This window comes from Lepisosteus oculatus, chromosome 4 (assembly GCF_040954835.1).
Source record: "Lepisosteus oculatus isolate fLepOcu1 chromosome 4, fLepOcu1.hap2, whole genome shotgun sequence".
Classification (NCBI taxonomy): Eukaryota; Metazoa; Chordata; class Actinopteri; order Semionotiformes; family Lepisosteidae; genus Lepisosteus; species Lepisosteus oculatus.
In genome coordinates this window covers 49,278,689-49,300,610 of record NC_090699.1, presented here as the reverse complement: position 1 = coordinate 49,300,610, position 21,922 = coordinate 49,278,689, and the positions used below count along the sequence as shown (strand labels likewise).

Genomic DNA, 21,922 nt, shown 5'->3' with positions numbered 1-21,922 from the left:
ATAGTAAATTATACAGAGTTATAGAGTCTATACAGTACTAAATAATTATGTTCACTGAAACTAAACATCATAGACAAGGCCATTTCCTGTTACAGGCTACAAGGTAATAGTCTCAGTGATAAATCTGTACCAGCTTATTGCATGATTATTTGTTTTTGCAGCAAAACGTCATAGCTACTGTTTATTATATAAAGATGTTGACAACTCCCCAGCTGGCTTAAAGTGTAATCACTCACATAATGTTTTGTTTTATTTATTTTTGCATGTCAGAGTAATCATAATAAAACTCACCCAATAGCATTATAAAAAGCTACAAAAGGGTAAATAGTACAAAATCACTTATTTTTAATTTATGTGTAAGCTCCTGGACAGGTGCATAAGAAAAGATGTATGTAAAATTGGCGAAGTATGTGCTATTTTGATTGGATCGCCTAGACAGCAGTTGGCATCTTTTGGAGTCGGTGAAAGACAGCTGAATTATTTATTCATTAAACTGCAGTGAGACAGTGGCTTGTGAACTCTCCTTGGTGTTGCTGCTGTATTCTGATTGGAAAGTCTTGAAACGTTTATGGACGTTTATAGTTCAAAATTACATTTGTTTCTATAAAAAACCTTTGGATATCGGTATCATCGGGCTAGGTTTCTAAGGAAACAATGTGGATGTGTACTTGTAATAATTCTTGAAAGTACCATGTTGCAGGCCTTTTCACTTGATGTTTCTTTTCAGAATAAGACATAATGTTCTTGTTTAGAAGCCAAGAATATTCTGATAAACATCAATTAAATGTATCAATCACACTTTGTTTGTTGAGACTTGTGTAATCTGTCATGTGTCCAGTTGCTATAAGATTTAGATTTTTTTTTTCCACTGTTCCTATCCTAAGACGAATTCCTCTTTGACTAATTTTGGCAAATGAGAAACGTTTCTGCCTAGTTTCCACACACCCATTGAGTTTAACTGTTCGAAGAGTTGGCCTTGACAGAAGCTGTAAGGGTCAAGCAGCAGGGAGCTTTAAATTGTAAACCTCACTTTGGGGTTGTGTTTATTTGAAGCTTATCCTCCCTTTTTCTTTGTTCTTTTTCAGAACTACCAGCTGGATGGGAAAAAATAGATGACCCAGTATATGGTGTTTACTATGTAGAGTAAGTTTTCAACTTTGATGGGAATTTGTAATGGCCTTTGTGTGCATTGTTGAAAGGGTGCATTGAGATCTAGTGTCAAAAAGATACTAATTATCTTTAAATGGTTTGATATTTGTAATCACATATTGCGTATTGTCATTTTTATTATTCCACTTGTTACAATAGCAGCATCATATAAACATTTGCTGAATTTCCTTGATATGCTTGAGCTTGTTCTAATTCCATGTTACATGGTTCAGTTCATGGGTCACAGACAATGTGGGTTTCCAGGATACTCTTCTTGAATGTATTGCATTGCTACAAAATTAGAGAAAAATACTACCTTTTATTCATTTCATGAATGTGGAATGAGCACATGATGCATATAGTGAGCATCTAAAGAAAACACTTTTGTTATAATGCTTATATATTTTGCTTATATGAAAAAGGGGTTAGGGTACATATAAAGTATTCATAAAAGATATATAAAAATATCTACATTTGGCATATTGAATAAATATTTTGGTTTCATTCTGATTAAAATACCATTCATGACTGTTATGTATCCAGGTGACTGACTGTTAGCACTGAGTCACCTCATTAATCAGAGTTGATTGGACACAAAGTTTAATGAGTTAAAAGTCAAGCATGGTAAAAATCAAGAAGAAAAAAGTGAAAAAAAAACATGTATGCCCCACTTACAACAAGACACAGAAATGCCAGGTGGACTTGTAGAAGAGCCAATTTACTGAAAAAATCAAGGACTTGTGTCCACAGCCCTACACTACCCACCTGGGTCGGTGAATGTAGCACAGATACGCAGAACAATATGTTAATTCTTGTGAAAAACATACCAGTCTGTGAAGAGGACTTAGTGTGATGGTCTAGGCAGAGAAACTAAAGAGGGTGTCACTGTCACTGTATGAAAGATTGGTCTTTCAGGTCTTTCTAGATACTCCACAGCATCTCTACACTCTTCTCCAGCTTGGCCACCTACTTCTCAGTCAGAGACAAATGTTTATACATTTACACTGCTAGGCGGGAGTGTCTAATTGCTGTAGAACTCCACTCATAATCTTTGACTGCATGGCGTTTTATTGATCAAGTCCTGGTACCTTACTTTCCGCCATGCCTCTGAGCTCATACCGATGTTGCAACATGCGCGTCATCGTGGCACTTGTGTATCAGCAGCTTTCTTGCAAGACGAAAATGTGGCGGTTAACGTGGATGCTCTTCTCTGAAGACTTGAGCCCCACGGAATTATTGTGGGATGAGCTCACATGTGAACATGCATTCTTGCCCAGGTTCTAATCCTACATGATAGCATTAAAAGCATGCATTGTTCATATACATGTACATAAGCCTTATTGCTTCAAATGGTGGCCACACAACCTGCTAGCCTGTGATTTTCACATGGCCTGGTGATGACAAATAATCGGCAAAATGAATTTACACGTCTGTTTAATTACACGTCAGTTCACTTGCTACAAGAATGATACTTAATAATAGTAATAAAAGTGATATGTTTCTTTTGATGCTCTGTACATGTATTTCTTTAAGCTCTGTTAGTTAAGTCACTGTCTGCCCTTGTTTTTCAGTGCTGGAGGGTTTTACAGTCTTCAGCACCAGCAGTGGTGTCAGGCGACATGCATACCAATTTATCATTGTCTCAATTCATGTCTTTCTCTTGCCGCCAGCCACATCAACAGGAAGACACAGTATGAGAATCCCATACTGGAAGCCAAAAGGAAAAAACAGCAGCAGCCGCCAGAAGGTGAGCGGTACATTCGAGGTTCGTTTCCTATGCCAGGCATGGCGTCATTTCTTTCTTTTTTCATATCGCCGCATGTTTTTGTCATCACAGGTTTTGTTAGCATCTAACAGAAACCATTTACCATGTTGGGGGTTGTGCAGCAAGCTTTACCTTCTCTGCAGAGTGTTCCTTGTAATACACTCGAAATTCAGAAGAATTTATATAATAACAGTGGTGGATAAGAAAAAATACTCACCTCCCCATCCCCTGCCCCCGAGAGTTATAAGCTGCTGCTCATCTTGGTGAACAAACTTAAATAGTAACAGAAACTAGTTCAAGTTTTTAACTTAATGAATAATGATTCCTGACAGTCTAATTGTAGAATAAGATCTGGTATGTGTCTTTTTGAGAATTGCTAAAAACAATACATTTTTTTTAATCCTGAGGGGCTTCCAAGCAGCTCCTCTGAAGCACAAAATGCCTCCTACAGCATGTAGATGGCCAGCTACAGATTTCAGTTCAGGCTGTACTACAAGGGAGTGTCCCCACTGTTGGTGTCCAGATGGAGGATTAGGTGGGGAGGATCCTGGGTTAGCCATGCTATATCGCCCCCTGTTGCTGGCCAAAAGCCTGTGGTGCTGGAAATCGCCATTGGAAGTCATATCTGCCCTTATAATAATAATAATAATAATAATAATTGCTTACACTTATATAGCGCTTTTCTGGACACTCCATCAAAGCGCTTTACAGGTCATGGGGACTCTCCTCCACCACCACCAATGTGCAGCATCCACCTGGATGATGTGACGGCAGCCATAGTGCACCAGAACACTCACCACACACCAGCTATCAGTAGGGAGGAGAGCAGAGTAATGTAGCCAGTTCATTGAGGGGGATTATTAGGAGGCCATGATTGGTAAGGGCCAATGGGAAATTTGGCCAGGACACCGGGGTTACACCCCAACTCTTTTCGAGAAACACCCTGGGATTTTTAATGACCACAGAGAGTCAGGACCTCGGTTTTACGTCCCTTAGACCAAAGTTCAAATTTTACTGAGCAGAAAACAAAGCATTTTACCTGCAAGTCTTAGAGAAGTGCATCACAAATCCTTTTACAAACCTTTTGATCTCCCAAAGCCTTCACAGCTCTAAATAATTTTAAAACAATAAAAAATGCAAGAAATAACTGAGCTAAAATATTTAACCTCAGTTTTTTTCCTGCTTCATACTTTACGACTTTCATTTGAGATATGAGCTTGTTTCAATGAACTTCCATCCATTTTGGAAGCACCTTGTCCAGTTTAGGGATATGGGGATGACAGAGCCTATCCCTGGAAGACACAAGTGTAAGCCAGGATACATCCTGGATGGAATGCCAGTCCATCGCAGGGCACAAACACCACAACAGGGTCATTTTCCACAGGAGCCATTTAACATGCAAGTGTTTTTTTGTACTGTGGGAGGGAGCCAGAGCACCCAGTGCCACACAGGACAACATACAAACTCCACACAGATGGCACCCCAGGTCCAGAATTGAACCCATAGCCAGAGCACGGAGAGCTTCTTTTCAGTGAACATAACTGTAATATTTGACTCAGTGTTAGTCCCCAGGAGTAACTATTCAGACATTAAAGGCAAATCGTTTCCAATCATGAATGAAAGATGTGTTCTATATTTTCAACAATTATTTCATTGTATTGCAACAATTTTTCATCTCATGGTACCTATAAGAATTATGTACATGTTATGCATTCATATTCAATCAGTATTTTGTTACTTCTTAAAATTAATATTTTATTTTTTTACATTAACATAATTGTTTTGCCATGATAATCAAGCCAGCATAAGTTCTTGAAGTGTTCTCTCAACAAAATATAATGTGCAGAATTTGCGGTCTTCTGAAGGACTGACAGGTTTTTTTCTTTGGAATTTATATTTAGTGTGGACTGTTTTGTTCTGGCAGTCACATGATCTAGTTCAGCTTGCCAGTTATTATGCAGTGCACAGTCTTCGAATGTGATCATTAACAAGTACTCCAGTAGCTCCAAGAGGCTTGGAGAAGCCTGTGAGTCTTTAAACACAGGAATGTGGCCCTTCTCTTTCAGAATGGATAGAGGAACATTCCTCTGCTGGTGCCCCTCTCGCCAGTTATTCCACAAACCACCAAGAAACCTACAGAGAACCTCAGGCGGCTCCTCCACCCCTGCCTCCGTTAGGTGTGAAAAGTCAGTGCCTTTTTAATACTATATTCTGTACACCGTAGCTCCCCAGGATCCTTAAACACCCAGTTTTGCATTATTGTTTTCTCTTTACACTTTACCCACCTGTCTGTATTTTAAAGGATTGGGTGACACACATCCGAAAAGTTGTGGAGAGATTCGCCTCATGAAAGCCTTGTCTCTGTATTGTTTTCTTTATGGGTTTCAAGGGAGGTAAAAAAAGGCAAACAGGACCTTGTGGTCTTGTTCAGTGTTACATCTGTCAAATTTAAAAGCAAGACTGGTAATAGATCTATCTGGTCAGATGGACATGGATCACAAAATACAGTATAAAAGTACAGCTTTTGTCAGTTACATAATGACAGACCTCAGTCGTTTTGTTCCTGCTAAACGCCTCTGGCTTTGTCACCCAAGGGGAGTTTCTTGAGGAAATTCACAGTGCACTGTACTTCTGATGTTGCCTGGAAGGACGTAAAGCCCTTGACCCTCTTGTCAAGCTCTTTGCTATGTCAGGCCACATGTGATTTGAATGTACTCCAAGTGGGCCGTACTATACATTATCCTGCACTACCATTAATTAGCATTATTGTTTTTGCATTTTTGGTGTTTGTTACAACAGCATACATTACCTCCCTTCAAAATACGCTTAGCAGTCATTGCATATTCATTAGATGTAGCAAAACTTGCTCATGGCACTCTGACTATGGGATATTTTTTAACATTATTGAATGTATTTCAAACACCATAGTTAGACAACGTAGTGATTATTGTACACTGCATAAATATCTCTGAAAAGAATATGGTCAGAACATATTGTTCAACTACTGGTGAAAATAAATGTGCATGGAAATATATGAATGTCTTATGGTAAAGTGTAGGACTCAAAAGTTCTGTGTGAAGGAGGCTTTTAGGATTAGTGATGACCATCCCCAGTTTCCTGAGGGACTGATACATTCAGTGCCAGTGATGATGTGACTCTTGAACCACACGATGTGACTGATTTTTCTTTTCCTTTATTTTTTTTCTTTTCTTCGGTAACTTAAGTATGCTGCCCTTACTACCATGTTCAGAAATATCTTTATGTGACCATGAAGAAACCACAAGATAGAGTTTCAGTGAGAGATGGTGGTTCAGCCACAGAGAAAAATTAGCTGGCGCAGTTTAAAGAAAGAAAATAAGGGCACGACACGCAGTGTTATTTCCCACCTCCCCCAATCTCTCCCAACACATTCCATTATTGTACAAAGACACGCCCCTGACAAGCGGGAAGTGTCCCTGCACCTGGAAAGAGATGAAGAACCACAGGGGGCGCTGTGTGTACGAGACTGTGTGTTATGGTAACATGACTGACCCTGCTTGCTTGTGCGTGGGCTGTGCAGTCTCAGATAAAGTGTGAATTAAATCCCGGCCGAGGCTCTGAACAAACCTGCCATTCAAGCCAGACTAATTAGCCTGGCAGACCTATCCTGGTGTGGGCTCCTTATGTTTGACACCCCTGGTTTAGGGTCTAACTAAATGACACCTCCTGTTGAATTAATGTGAAATTATTGCAATTATGTTTTATCATCACAGGTGGATGGACAGTTCACTGCAGGTCATTTATAGAAATAGTAGTTAGTGTACATAACCTCCCAATCTTAGTTGTCCGTCAGACATGCATCTGCTAATAATTATCCTTAATAAACATAATTTATTTGCAGCTCCTACTTGTCCTGTTTGTGTTGTTAGTAATTCATTGTTGTGAATGGAGGACACCGTCAGCGGGATCAGGAGTCATGTAATGGTTGCTGATAAATGTGGCACATTATCCCTTCCAGGAGGAAAACCGTTCTTCACCAGAAATCCTGCAGAGCTGAAAGGACTGTTCATTCACACAAAGCTGAAAAAGAGCCGCCGAGGGTTTGGCTTCACTGTGGTGGGAGGGGATGAGCCCGACGAGTTTCTTCAGATTAAAAGTTTGGTTCTGGATGGGCCTGCTGCTCTTGATGGGAAAATGGAAACGGGTGGGTTCCTTTGGGTCTTTGCTTAAATATTTTGTGTGTGTGGTTCCGAAGAAGTTGCTGTTTTTATTGTTAACTATAGGGTGTCCCATTTATACCCAACACATTTATTTGTGTAATAGCCCAAAGGCTGTTACAGATTAAGTATACAAGCGACATTTGTTCTGCCAGAACCACATTCTGCTGAAAGATGTGAAAGATGACCAATTGACTTCTTAGGGCTTTGTCCTATTGTTGCAGCTATGGAAGCAATGCTTTTTTCTGTTCTAATCTTAGGTGCTTAGATGAATTATTTCCCATTTCATGAACCTTCTTAATGCAGGAGAGAATGGTCTTACAGAATGGAACATCTGTGTGGCGTAATTCCCATCTATAAAATCTATGACGGCAACAGTACTGTCATGTTTAAAGTACAGTTCAACTAGTTTTAATTCGTGTTGGCATATCTGTCATCCAGTTCTTTAAGAGTTTTCCTGTAAAAGACAAAAAAAAAATGTAGTCAAAGGTATATATGTTCTCAGATAGGTTAAATCTAAAAGTATGAGATATTAATGGGACACTTTGTATAATTTTTGTCATCCTTTACTATTATGCGATTGACAGAAGGGGCAGATGTTCACATGTAACATTTTAAAATACTTCGAATAGTTTAGACAGTATATCATTTTGACCATGACTTGAAGTGAAGATCAGACTTGTCGGACCTCCTAAGTTGTTTGCAAGTGCACATGGTAACTCTTGACTTTTTTCTGTTGTAGGTGACGTGATTGTGAGTGTAAATGACACCTGTGTCCTGGGATACACGCACGCTCAGGTTGTGAAGATCTTCCAGTCCATCCCAATTGGTTCCATGGTGGACCTTGAACTGTGCCGGGGTTATCCTCTGCCCTTTGACCCCGATGACCCAAACACCAGCTTGGTAACATCTGTGGCAATTTTGGACAAGGAGCCTATCATTGTCAATGGCCAAGAAAACTATGAGTCACCGTCCAGCCATGGCAGTCAAACGGCCAACGTCAATGGAATGAAGGAACCGAGACCCTACAGCCCCTCCGCTGAGGTGGCTTCAAACAGTTCCCAAAGTTACCCGAATGATGTAGTTACGTTGGCATCTTCTATAGCAACTCAGCCCGAGCTAATTACAGTTCACATGGAGAAAGGAGACAAAGGCTTCGGTTTCACCATTGCAGACAGTCCGCAAGGCGGAGGCCAGAGGGTGAAGCAGATCGTTGACTATCCCAGGTGCCGAGGCCTGAAGGAAGGGGATATTATAGTGGAGGTGAACAAGATGAATGTCCAGAACCTGACTCATAATCAAGTGGTGGACATGTTGAGCAAGTGCCCGAAAGGAAGTGAGGTCACAATGCTGGTTCAGAGAGGTAGGTAACAGATTGCTTCCATTCCACTGCAGGACAGCGATTGACATGCCTCCAAGGCAGAAAAATGATTAAAAAAAATTTATTTCCACAAGCGGGTCATGTTTGCAATTCCAACCCCCCCGAGCCATTCGAGTCTTGCTGTCCATCACCTCACAAATTTAACTTAACTGTAGCTTTGTGTCATTTATAGTAAAAGGCAAGTTAAAATTGAAATTGTCAGGTTGTGAGTTTAAAAGAATATTGAGTTGGTGTTATAGTTCTGTGCATCTGTTTGTGGAAATTCAGTTTCCTTTTCAGCAGTGAGTTGGGCCAGTCTTGCTTGTCAGGGAATGTCTGTTTAAGCAGTTGGAATGCAAAGAGAAGACGTGCGTTCTGTTCTGTGTAGGTGTATGTGCATGTAAATGAATCCGTTGATAAATGTCAGTTTATGTTCCAAACAGAGCAGGTGAAAGTAGAGGATAGACATTTCACGATTATTAATGTATGTGGTTTTCTTTCTAAATAGCTGCTCATCTTAGGAATTATACTGAAAAACACAAAGCCATAACATGGAACTTCATTTACTTTTAAAGTTAGAAGGGAAAAAAAATGGAAGAAATTTACCTATATTGTTGTTTACTAGTGAAATGAGCATAAATCTGGATTTGCACTGCAAAAGTACAGTAGATGACACAATTATTTCACATGTTGTATCACGTGGGTTGGACATTAAATTGATAATTTGAATAATTTGCTGACATTTTATCAGTGCCGTTACGAAAAGGATAAAATTTCAATTAGTTAATTACTGAGAAACTGTTGGGTCAGGCCTTGTGCTTTTATTAATCAATCACATTTGACTCAGAAACATTAATGTGTCTATAAAATAGGAAGTGGAGTGCTCTCTCAATTGCTTTAGATCATAAATATAATTCAGTTATGGTGATCTACTTTCCTTTTCAATCTTCTTTTGATTGTGCCCTTATGTGTTGGTAAAAACAACAATAACAATAATTCCTTGCATTTATACTGTATACTGCTTTCATCCCAAAGGATCCTAAATTACTTTTATATAAAGACATAAAGGGGACCTACTTCATTTACCTCTGAAGTGCAGCATTCATCAAGATGACACTCCAGTAGCCGCAGTTCATGTAGTCAGGACCTTGGTTTGATGTCATGGCACCTTTTACAGCACAATGTATCTGGTCAGCATACCGGGGCATTGGTTTGGAAATTTTGGTCCAGAAGAAAGTATACCATCTACTGGTCCACCTTCTTCATTTTCAGTAGCTGACATATTTCCCTTGAGGTCTTCCATCACAGGACTGACCAGGTGCAGCCTTGCTTATCCTCTGAAATCTGAAGAGACCATGCTACATGGTGGGCTGTCACTATTGCTGCCTCAGTGGCTGTATTGGATGAGATAAACTAATTTGATTATTTTCACTAGTAATGCATAGTAAGATGTAAGCATAACTATAAGCTACTATATTTGTCAATGGTTTTTTGTGTATTGTATTTATGATTAGATGATTGGTGCTATAACATGAACTTGGTTTGAAGAATTTTCTTCATATGAGAAAAACACTTTCAAATGTTCTCAGCAATGTGTGCATTTTGGATTTTTAAGCTTGCTTTTAACTGCTGAAAATGCTAATTGTACTCTTTAATTTATACATTTTTCCAATAAACTGTGGTGAGAAACTCTAGTGAATAACATCTAGCTGTTTACAAAAGAGGCAACCCACAACAGTGCCATTCCTTCCATACTCGTCTAACAAAGTGGCTATTTCTTCCTTGGTTTTTAATTGCTGCTTTTGATTGTAGTATTGTTTTTCTTCATGCGAAGCCTTCACTAGTTCCAAACCCCCCAATTACAGCTTTTCTTTCTTAAGATGTTATAAAGCCTAGAGAAAGCTCTAATTGGTTGAAGTCATGCTGTAGCTCACTGTACTTTTTCTGGTCTATCTGTGCTTCAGTCTCTAAGGACACACACTTCATTAAAACTGGTGTCATATGCAACACATCCTGCATGAAATATATTTCGTTATCCTGTACGTTCAGGAGTCTGCAAGGCAGTGTTCAGTTGTCTTATTGTTCATAGGCTGTCTGGAAATAAGGCTATCTTAGTGCAATCTTTTAGAAGAATAATTCTGCAGTTTGTGGCGCTTGGCTTTTTAAGCAACTGAACTCTGCATTTCTCTTGAAATAATCCTTGTTCAGTATTTAATTTTTATAGTTTAAAAATGTAGAAAAGTTGAGGTTGTAGTTCTTCCCAAATTTAGGAAGATGTAAAAAATGTTTTGTCCACATATACTCATACATGTGCTTTTATTTATGCTATTCTTGTAAGATCTCCCATCGTCTTGATAATTTAACACTAAAGATCATGATTTAGGTTTAATTTCTTTGTTATAGATCATCCTAAATATTCAAAGCTGTTTGCCTGTAATTATCAGCATGGTAGCTAGCACAAAGTGTATTTTACACTAAGTACACCATCATTAGACTGCTGCTGATTTTAATGACTTAATTATTCTTGAATAGTGGTCATAACTTGTCAGTACAGGAGTCTGCAAAATTTAATTCATTAGAATCTCAGAAGCGAAGCAAGCTGTGTCAGTAGTGGAATGGGAGATCCGTAAGGAAAGTGAAGATGGAACTCTTCTGCCTGGTGCATGATTTCCACATCAATGACCCTCTATACTGAGAACACTGCTGTTCAATATGTTCCGTAAGAGGTATAAATGTGTACCTTCAGAAATGAGACATTAAACCAAGGTCCCAGCCACATGGTAATTACCAACCCCACAGCACTGCTTTTAAATTTTATTATCACCAATTATTGTTTGGAATACCCACCCAATTTGGATTATCCAGTTGCCTTTTTATCACAACTCTGCTGACACTTACAAACCCTATGACCAGACACAGGAGAATAAGTGTGGACAGGCATGTCTGACCAGCTGACCTTCTGACCACTTGTCTTTTGATAAACACCTGCAAGGGTAGCTGAGAGAGGCCTGGCCAATTAGTCCAACCCTGTTTTCAAAGGCGCTCAACTCAATTATGCACTGCTGCATAATTATGCACTGCCCTGAGACAGACAGCTAGTGGCATGACCCACATTCGAACCTGTGATTATAGAGTTTATCGTGCATGTGGGTTAGAGCTTTTACCAGCATAGTCATTCAGGGTGCCTCCATGGCTCTGTTTGAAGGAGTAGGTGTGTTAACACCAGTATCCTGGCTAATTTCCACTCTAGCCTTGCACAATCTGGCCTCTCTAAGTTTCTCCATTGATTCGTGGTGAAGTAATTTCTCAGTTCGCCATCTCATTTTTTGTGTGGTGGGGCTGCTGGTGCAGAATGGCTGCCATGCTTCACCCAGGTGGGTACTGCTCTTCACAGCTGAATGGAGTTAGTCTCTTCCTGTATTTTATGTGCTTTCGGATGCAAGGAGTGATTAGCTCCATAACCATGTATTTCTTAATTATTTATTCAAATGGAGAGGCGGGTCTTACTTTGAGAAATCTGTTTCCTTTAGTAAATATAAACAGCAATGTCTGCCTTGGAAGACTGCAGATATGTATGTAATTGTGTTTCAGTAAATGCTATATCATAAAGTGCTGACTTCTATGTAATGCCCTTTTGTCATCAATCAATGCTGACTGAGCTGCAGCAGTGGAAAACCAAATGAGTATTTTTAAAAGCAGAGAAAGATGTGATGGTAGAAATCGCATTGAAACACTAGAAATTCGTATTTAAGCCATTGTCATCTAATTGTCTTTACAAGTGACTCAGATTTAATCACCTATCCATTAGTCAGTCCTTTTTATTTTTGTATGGAATGCAGTGCTGTCAGAACTGCTGATAAGAATATTAGATATTAGCTGCCAAACCAACGTTTTCAGACCTACTCTGTGCTTCACTGCAAAAGGAATTACTTTTATTAGTAATTCCTGAAATGAACACTAGTATTTTTTCGTAATGTTGGAAGTGCTCAGCAGTTCTTTTTATCTATGGCATAGTGGTGTTTATGGAAGATTTGTAAAAGGCTATTTTGTTTAGGGGAAAAGGCAGTTTGGATGCTTCCCTTTATTTAATAGACCTAGAGTAAGATAAATTGTAATAAAAAACATAGTAGAATATTGCTGCTTTAATGTAAAGGTAGTATTCTGCTTTCTTTCTATTGAAATGGTAATAAAAATGCATTTACATTCCTGCTTAATACAGGCATTCATATTGGGAGGTGCTTATCAAGTAACCACAGGAACAAGGATGAATACCACATAACAGTTTCAAAGGCTCAGTTTATTTTGCAAAGCTTTGTTTTTTTCTAAATGTATAATTATACATTTACATTTAGCAGCATATATTTAAAGTCAGAATTATCACTAATTAAGTTACAAAATTTAATAAGCAGTGATATCATGAAATGCTAATGCAATTTACAAAGCAATATATCACATAGAGACTGAGGCCATATGATATATATGACTATTTCTGTGTTTCTATAAATTAATGATAATAATGGGTGTTTATTCTTAGACTTGAGTGCTCATGTGTGTGTGAGAAAATTTCATTATGAGCATCTCTGCTTCACACCTTGACACTCTGAAAGCTGGTAGTAAATCCTTGCGATCTACGCTCCCTGTTTCCATGACGATGCGCTGCAGTACTGCAGTGTGGTTCTTCAACCAGCACCAGGACTGCTGTTCAGAACAAAATACAGGAAAAATCTATTACAAAAAAACCTCGATTTCATAAGCTTGGTGTATTTGTCCTTATTGGCAAGGAATATCATTAGGACAAATATAAATCCAAATGAACATAATAGTATTGCAAGTAAACATAAACAAGCAGTAATAACACTAATAAACCACAGTGCAGGCTGGAGTTCAATAATACTGTATATGCAATGTCTCTCCAATTAATATTTTTTTATTTCTTTTTTATTTCTCCCCTTTCAACCTTTTGGACTGTTTCCCAGGATGTGTTGCAGAAACTAGGCGGTTTCTTAAAGGCAACTTGAGTGTGTTGAAAGAGGGTTTTGTGTACTGTTGAGGATGAAAACCAGTTTTGAGTTTTTGACTACAGTGTGACTGTCAACCGTGCTAGCATTTATTTCAGAATACTTCTGAAGACATCTTTCCAGGTCTTGTGCTAAGAATCCTCTTAATCTTTGCGATTGGTACATATTTCAGTGTAGTTAAACAAGATGCAATGGCCGCTTCCACTCAGTGGCTTCCTCACACAAATTTATCAAGCAATGAGGGAATACATTTATTAGAATTTCTTGGGGTGAAGTACTATAATGATATCAATAAAAAATGAGTTTTTGGACTCCTAAGGCAGTTAACCTTAAACATCTATTACAACTATTTTATTTAAAAAAACACTTTTCTGTTCTAATCTGTGCTATTGAAAAGTCTTGCATCCTGCCTGCCTGTTGATAGCATTTTGTCTAACAGATGGTTCAGCCTGTCGGAGACTGTTTCTCACAGACCAGAACTAAGATGGGGGCTTTTATCTGCCAAATGTACATGATAATTTTACTGTTAATAGTTTTAATTTAGAGTCCGCTGGGTTTGACATATTTCAGATTCACCCAAGAAACCCCTCGCCATGGCAACTGGCAAGCCATTCACATATTGTCCTCGTGGGATTGAGACACTTTAAATATACCTTGTGCAGCTGCCTCTTACCTAATTTAGCTCTTTTTGATAAAAAGAGGGTGACTTAAAGGCAGACATTCCAATTTCATTCATACTTCAGAAAACCTTGACTGAGCCTCTGTGTTGTCAATAATGACCAGACAATAACATTAAGGGAAATAAAATCCATTGTGTGTGAAGTATTGCTTTTGCATTTTTTTTTTTTTTCGGGGGGCGTATGATGTGATCATCAAGAAAGATGCCTCTGGTAAACCTTATTTTTTTAACTGAAAAGGTCATTTCACAGAAAATGAAGTAATATATTTGTAGGTCATTTTCTATTACAAGAGCATTAATTCATCTCTTTTCAGTGCAAACATACTGTCCACTCCTGATTTAATTTGGTGATCCTTGAACTGCAATCCTTAGTTATTAGTAAAGATGTAGTGTTCTGTTTGCACTGAGAATACAGCTGATGTGTTCTTTGAAACTATTAAGGTATGCAATTGAAGTTTGCAGTACTGTCTTACAGCTAGTCTATGCTACTTACTTTCATAAGATGAAAAAATGTTTTTCTTAATAGATATTAAGATATTTGTTGTAGTACCCTGGTGTTGAATTTTGCTTTACAGTATTCTGCCAAGCTTCCTTCAAAACTCAAAACATTATTCCTTTGTCTTTGAAGGGTTTTATAAAGTCACAATTATGTCTATCTATGCATTATTCAGTTTTTTTTTTAATTCTTATTTATTTAGTTCTTACCACACTTCTTCCAAGAGACTGTCAAGCACTGTGGCCACAAAGCATAATATTTTATTTCTTTGTCATTTCTATTCAGCCCCTTGATTTGAAACTGCTGAAATTAATTATAAATCATGTAGAGAGAGCTGTACTGCAGCAAGGAGCTATTAAGTTTTAACATTTAATGACTTGTACTGTACTGCTTCTGAGGAAGAGTACTGCAGATGGCGTTTCAGATTTTATTATTTGTACAGCAGATAATAGGTGTCCAAGCTAGAACACTTTGTGACAGTACTAGCATGAAGATCTCCACAGTCCTTAAAAATGCTAGTCAGTGTGTTTTATTGCAAGATCCAATTTTAGACATTTTTGTTTGTCTGTTGAAGGACTGTTTGATTATGTACGAAAAGCAATCCCAGAAGGGTGCCGTGTTTATCATTCAGAACAATATTACACCTGAGAAGTTGTAACAGAAATCCCCCTTGTCTTCTTTTAATAAGTTATCTTATTACACATCTCAGAGCTACGTTTAGCCATCCTTGGAGGGTCTCCCTTCAAGGTAACCATTTTCATGAAGAAATACAAGAAAGATGAAACTAATTCAGTAGCAGATAGTGAAGACGTTTTCACGTTTTTGCCATCATTCAAAAGAAACTGTTTTTTGCACTATTCATGAATAAGGTGGCTTATTTTGGTAGCGTGCAGCCTTTTTGCCTGCTGGAGGTTTTAAAGCATGCTGTTAAAGAGTGGTTCATGAATATTAGCCTTTCCTCTGATGTATTCAGTTTGTACTACTTTGAATATTTCATCAAGGTTCCTAAAGGTTCGCTATTTCTGCATGAGTGTATCATTTATTTAGGCCTTTTAAATCTGTTTTCCGATCGATCACAGGCAGAGTGGAGAGAGCATGTGTGAGCGAGTGAATGACAGGGAGAAGAGAGAGAGAGAGAAAAGAAGAGCAAGGAAAGGCTAGCAAGGCCCTGTGAGGGGAGGAGGGGGAGGGCGAAGGAAAAAAAGCGAAAAAGTGAGAGAGAACAAAATCTGCTTCTCAATATGCAAGCCTTTCACAGGAGAGCGGATGGCTGAAAAGGCGTTTCGAAGATGGTTTCAGTGAAAGGGAAAATGACACTGGTCTTTAATTTTGCGTTAAGTCGTTTAGAGCCCTTGTTTGCTGGGTAAAATAGTTGAAATTCTGCCCAAGTATTCAATTTCCCTGCCTGCCGAGGTCTGTGAATTTCGCCACCCCTCCAGGGCTGCTGCAGCACGAGTCAGCATAGCTAATGCAGATACATCTCGCCCGACTCTTAATTCGATATGAGCAGACCGATAACTCAGGCGCTGGCAAGAAGGCTGCTTCTGTTCCACAAAAGGCTACATTAGGAACCATCTGTCTTGGGAAATCTTTTCTTGTAGGGAAGGTAAAATATTTACACTCATAATTAATGGTTTTCTCTTCTGCTGCTGCTTTACAGGACTGGTGCCTACAAAGAAGAGTCCAAAGCTGGTGAGTACCAATGCGTACCATGTTAAGTTCCTCATCAGAGTGTTCTCTCCTGTTTATAAGGATCTGTGTTGCAGATTTCCAAAGAAGTAGATCTTATTTTTAAAATGTGTTTTTTTTTTCATTTTTATCATCCTTCTTTCTGAATCTAAGCAATTGTCTAATTAGGCATTTGATGACATCCGGCTGGTGAGCAGGATAGAGTGGCAGTTCACATTCCTACACAGGGCAGTTGTGTTTTAATTGCTTAGCTAAAAAACAGGGCTTTTGAAGATCAACCCTAGGAAAAGTATCTAAGAAACAGCTGTGTGATATTGGTGTTTAATAACATTGTGATATTGCTGTTTCTTCCCAATTAAAAGTGCAACAAAATTTTAAAAAAGCTAAATGGAAAACCTTTTTTGTGGCAACCTGTTCTGTTATATTATTATGTGTGTAGGAATTTTAGTGTTTGTTGCTTGAAATAACAAAGAGGATAGAAAAAAGGTTCACAGTAAATTTCAACTATGTATCAAGAATGCCTGGCAATACCATTTCTAAATGGTGTGATAAATTTTTACTTTTTGATATGAAGATATATTTTACTAGAAAGTTTTAACTGTATTTAAAGATCTGAGAATTCCACAACAGTGAAAATGCTTGTTGTGGTAGCGTACCAGTGTAGTGTAAAATGTTCCTTGACTAGCCGAGAATGACTTGTTTACAGACTGCCGCTGTTTCTCGCAGGGTCCGCCCGTATTGGTGCCTCTGTAGAACATGTGGTTCAGATGGGGGGCACTTTGATTAGTATGAAGTGGCAGTACAGCCGAATGGGATATAACTCCGGTTTTCCCACCCAAGTCTTTGTATTCTCACATTCTCTTGCTTGACCTCAAAGAAAGCACAGAGCTAATTAAGACAATAATAATTGTGATGGCTGGGGCTGATGCTTATTGAAGTCACGTGACTTTGGTGAAGGGGTGTGTAGGGTATGGGGGGGTAGTGGGTCTAGACCGATGTCAGTTCACATTAGTGTTGAGAGAGGGAAGCTCGGACTACACTCACTCTTATATCATAGAAATGTCAGTCTGTGTGTGCTTCTGTGTCAGACTCTGGAAGAAATCGGCCTTTGGTGAAATACAGAGATGTGCTTAGAATATGTTCTGGTATGCACTACTATCATGCAGTTTATAAATACATTCAGCTTTCCATTGAAGTGAAGGAATGACAGTTTTACCCAAGCATATACATCACTTTTGCTTGGGATAAACATTTTGTTATGTCTGTTTAGGTTTCTTTAACTCTAAGGACACTCATTTAATTAAGCACAATGCGTTCCGCATAAATGCTTAGCCTTCTTGCATCTGCCAATTTTCGGAGTCAAATCTTAGACAAACAATTGTTATTTATTTGGATTTTGTTGAGTTTTTTTTCTTCCCATGTGATATATACTATTTAGGATAACATAGGTGATGTCTTCTGCACAAACATTAGTAATGATTTCTGATTTCGCCATTTTAGGCTATGTGGAGTCTATGTGGCTGCATGGCTTTCAGAAATGCCAGTTGATCGGTGCGTTCATATAGTCATTGTATGGAGTCTGGTTGCCCGGAACCACAGTGCCATCAGGTTCAGTAATGGCCTTTTGCTCTTGCTTTCCTTTGTTGCGCCTCGAACACACACACCACCAGCAGCAGCAGCAACAACAACTTGAGAGAAAAGACAGCCAGGGCAGCTCCCAGCACAGCGTCTCCAGCCACCGGAGCCTTCGCACTGAGTCGCCCATTCACAGCGCCCCCGTTCTTCCCAGCTACTCCAGCAGCACCGCCACGGAGGGAGCAGCGCCCCCTCCCCAGCCCCCACAGCCTCTGCAGCCACCCCAGCCCATACAGCTGCCACAGGAACCAGGGGACGGCACAGCGCAGAAGAAGCCAGATCCCTTTAAAATCTGGGCCCAGTCGAGGAGCATGTATGAAAGTAGGCGTAAGTATACTGCGAAGTAGTGTAGTTAGCTTCCTGTTGTCCATTCTCTGTTCTAAAGAGAGTTTTTGTCTATAGTCCCAGAAGCTGGTTTGCTACTAGTGCTTGAGGGGTAAAGCAGTATCTTAATGTCCTTTTGTTCTGTTCACGTCCTTAGCTTATTTGATCTTTTTAATATGATGAATTTCATGTTCACATGAGAAATGTTGTCAAGTCAATAAAAAATGACTTTTTTTTTGCAGAAATCAGTGACCACTCAGTAAAGCAATTCAGTTTGTGAAGTAAGCATTAAAGGAAGACGAAGACTTGATGTCTTTATCTGATACTTTTTAAAGCAAAACACTTCTAGCTTAGCTGTTTCTTTTATCACTCGGGTTTTTGTGGTTCGTTACCCTTATGTGTGGGCAACAAAACTTGCCCATCCAAGTTGGAGAGCTCTCATAATACCGTTAATTTCTTTTGTAGAACAATTCGCTTTGCATATGATACCTTCTTAACATATGTAATCCATTCTTACTACAATGTGTGTTTTTGCAAAAACTTTCATCTATGAAAAAAAGACAAAAACTTTCATCTATGTGAAGAAGGCTGTTGATATGACTAGCAGTGGGGTTTGGTTGAATTGTCAGAGGAAGTTTAAGACATGGCTTGATAGATGGAGAATCAGTGTTCATGCACATAATTCAAGCAGTTGCAAAACCTAATAATTAATGTGCTATAATGGATTGATCTCACTGTATAACTCTCTCTGAAACGTATTCCTATCTATAGCTTGACAATGGAACTGTCTTTGGGAACAATGTACCAGAGAATAGAAATATCAAAATTCTTTCAGTATAGTGAACTATCTTGTGTTCTTGTACAGTATGTAGCAAAGTATTCAGAGCTTAGTTCATGGGAGTGTTTTCATTGCACTGGGTTGGTCTGTCTCCTGTTTACTAAAAAAGTATAGCCCGTATTAATCCATGTGATTTAGAAATATCTTCTTATTGGTCTTTAAGTTTAGGGGCAGCTTTTCTGGAATTATTTTCACAACTACCTTTTTCATTAAATGTGAATTAGATTCAGAAGTGATGTCTTCCATAATTGCAGAACAACAATGATAATTCTTTAAAAATTACTTCCATAGATTAAAAATCACAGATAAAAGTCAACTTTACCCTAATGCAGACTAAAGAGATGTTATGGTTTCAGGTAGTTAAATTGTGGTTAATCTTTCCATGGGTTAACATATTGAAAATAAACAACTTAATTTTGAAACCTACAATCTCACTACAGATTTGTATCTAACTGGACATGGTGAGGATGAAAGACGGTAGATTTTTTATTCTGTCTTTATAAACCTCCCAATTAAGAAGAATATCATTCATAGCTGACCCCAGAGAACCTGAATTATATTTCATGTGTAGTGCAACAAGTCAGTACATACAGTATAAAATACTTTATACACTCTCAAAGAGGCAACATTGATTCATCCTTAAAGGAATTAAAACTAAGTTGAACATAAACCTAATTTCTTGTTCTGTTCTATCTGCTCACTGTAAAGTTGGACAATTTTTGCAGAATATAAATTCAATTCAGTATTCTGATAGCTGTAGAGTAGCTGAAGAGTTTAATTCCCTCTAAAAGTCTTTTTTTTTTTACTTTGTCTATTGCTTGCGAAGTCTGCATGCCAGTAATGAGATCCAGTTTTAAGGGGGAAAAAATCCAATTAACACATGAGAACAAAAGAAACAGGTTTAATACTCTGGAAGCTAGCTGTGCTGTAATTGATTTAGAAACACATACTCACACTGGAAAAAATGCTACTCGAGTAAGCAGAAGGCATTTTTGTTTTTTCCTCCATTTAGACATTAAGCTTATCTTGTCTGATTTGGGTATAATTCTCTGTCTGTAGTTTTTCCTTTTTTGCTTTTTACTTGACAACCATACTGTGCTACACCGCTAATACCATTTTTAAGAATGGAGTCAACTGCTAATGTCATATGGACCCTGTATGAATGGGTCACTTTATATAAAGTGATTATGGGCTGTGTGAAGGACATATTGGAGGCAACATTCACGAGAAGACCCAGCAGCAACACCACACTTTAGAAATGTTTTTTTCACTGGGTTATAAACTTACTGCAGCATGATACTAATAGAGCGTGAAATAATCATACCATTTGGTGTGAAGAAAGCTTTGCCAAACACTGGAGTGTCAGGGTCTGCTGAGAAAATTACATGCTGGGCTCCCCTACAGCTCCCATTTTGTCCATTTAAGGGAAGCCGTGTGCTTCACTGATTTGTCCTGAAAGGCTAACTACTGACCGTTGTCTTCCTTTCTTAAAAAAAACCCCACTCTATACTGATATTGCAATCATGCTTTAACCTGCTTCCAAGATATTGATTACAAAGCATGTTTGCAGCATTTTGATTATGTAACAATCATATTGTGTACATTTCCAGTGTAACCTAGACTGCAATTCAGCAGATTCAGAATAATCTAAAGGCAGCAAAACAATCTATGATTTCCTTTCATTTTTGTTCCATAATGGCAATGAAGAAGTTTATTAACTTCAATCAAATCCCTACAATTCAATTAGCCACTTTCTAAATTATTAGCAAAGAAGTAACTCTGAAAACAGCAGACAGATTTTCAGGCGCCTTTTAATTTGCCATATCTGTTACAATATGCATCCCGGATATCATTTAAGATTGCTTTGCTATGGTTAAAAGCTTTAAGCCTAAGGATTTTTTTTATTTTCTTTGTTTCCTTCACCTGCTGTTTCATCAGCACTTTTGCAGTCAAGATTCCTCTGACTGAAGAGTGCTTCAGATTGTTTTTGACTCTTCAGCTTGCACAGAGCTGCAAAATCGCCCACTGCGGTATGGGAACTGCAGTACAAGTGTTCTCCTGTAGCTCTCTCTGCTCGCTTGCCGTATCTGGAGTATGTGGTCAAATCCAATTTTTAAACACTGTAAGAGTTTTTGACACTGGCACTATAGATATAAAATTTGTAATTCTGACCTGTGACACTGGCAGCTGCTGCAATTCACAATTGGCGGACACTGCTCTTAGTGCTAAAAAAGATGTGTTTTTTCTCTCAGGCAGGTTCTCGCCGCTCTGGATCTCGAAACCTGGCTGTGTTCTGGCTTTTTTTCTAACCGAGTTCCTAGTTGAGCTCATACACACACATTTTACATTTCGGTTTTTATGTGAAATTTCCATAGGGTTCAGAGGTGCAAACATTTTTTATAAAGTTTATGTATGCCCAATATTCATTCAGAAGAGGGTTCAGTTGAGTAACTGAGTTGATGTAAAACAGAATCAGGTGTAGTCCAATGATCAGGGTTATACAGCTCTGCCTTAGAATGTTGTTTCATTGGAGAGGTGGTTGTCAAATTAAGCCTTAAAACAAAATCTTTATTTTATATTTCAAAGTGGCTCCAATTAGAAATGCTTTTCCCCAGAGGACATTAGCCATTGCTGACTGTTGTGGGAACAACGCATTGGATTTGTACTTGAAATAACAATGCAGATGGGATGGCAAAACACTGCGCTAGTTATTCTCAGGAGATGTATTTTGGATGGGTAGAGTTGAGGAAGTGCAGATCACAGTTTTACCTTT

The 21,922-nt window shown here is 38.5% G+C and overlaps 1 protein-coding gene across 10 annotated transcripts in view; it reads left to right on the top strand.

The window, feature by feature from the left end:
• The window catches only part of magi1b (membrane associated guanylate kinase, WW and PDZ domain containing 1b), a 189,774-nt gene that overhangs the window by 150,044 nt on the left and 17,808 nt on the right, over positions 1–21,922 (top strand). For 5 of the 10 annotated variants that reach the window (XM_069189348.1, XM_015347121.2, XM_069189349.1 and 2 more), the window contains 7 exons: positions 1,086–1,143; positions 2,820–2,914; positions 4,981–5,100; positions 6,912–7,097; positions 7,853–8,473; positions 16,324–16,355; positions 18,026–18,314. In XM_069189348.1, the coding sequence (XP_069045449.1) occupies positions 1,086–1,143; positions 2,820–2,914; positions 4,981–5,100; positions 6,912–7,097; positions 7,853–8,473; positions 16,324–16,355; positions 18,026–18,314 (1,401 nt within the window). The remainder of the gene's footprint in view (positions 1–1,085; positions 1,144–2,819; positions 2,915–4,980; positions 5,101–6,911; positions 7,098–7,852; positions 8,474–16,323; positions 16,356–18,025; positions 18,315–21,922) is intronic. The other 5 variants (XM_069189347.1, XM_069189346.1, XM_069189351.1 and 2 more) reach the window with 3 other exon arrangements.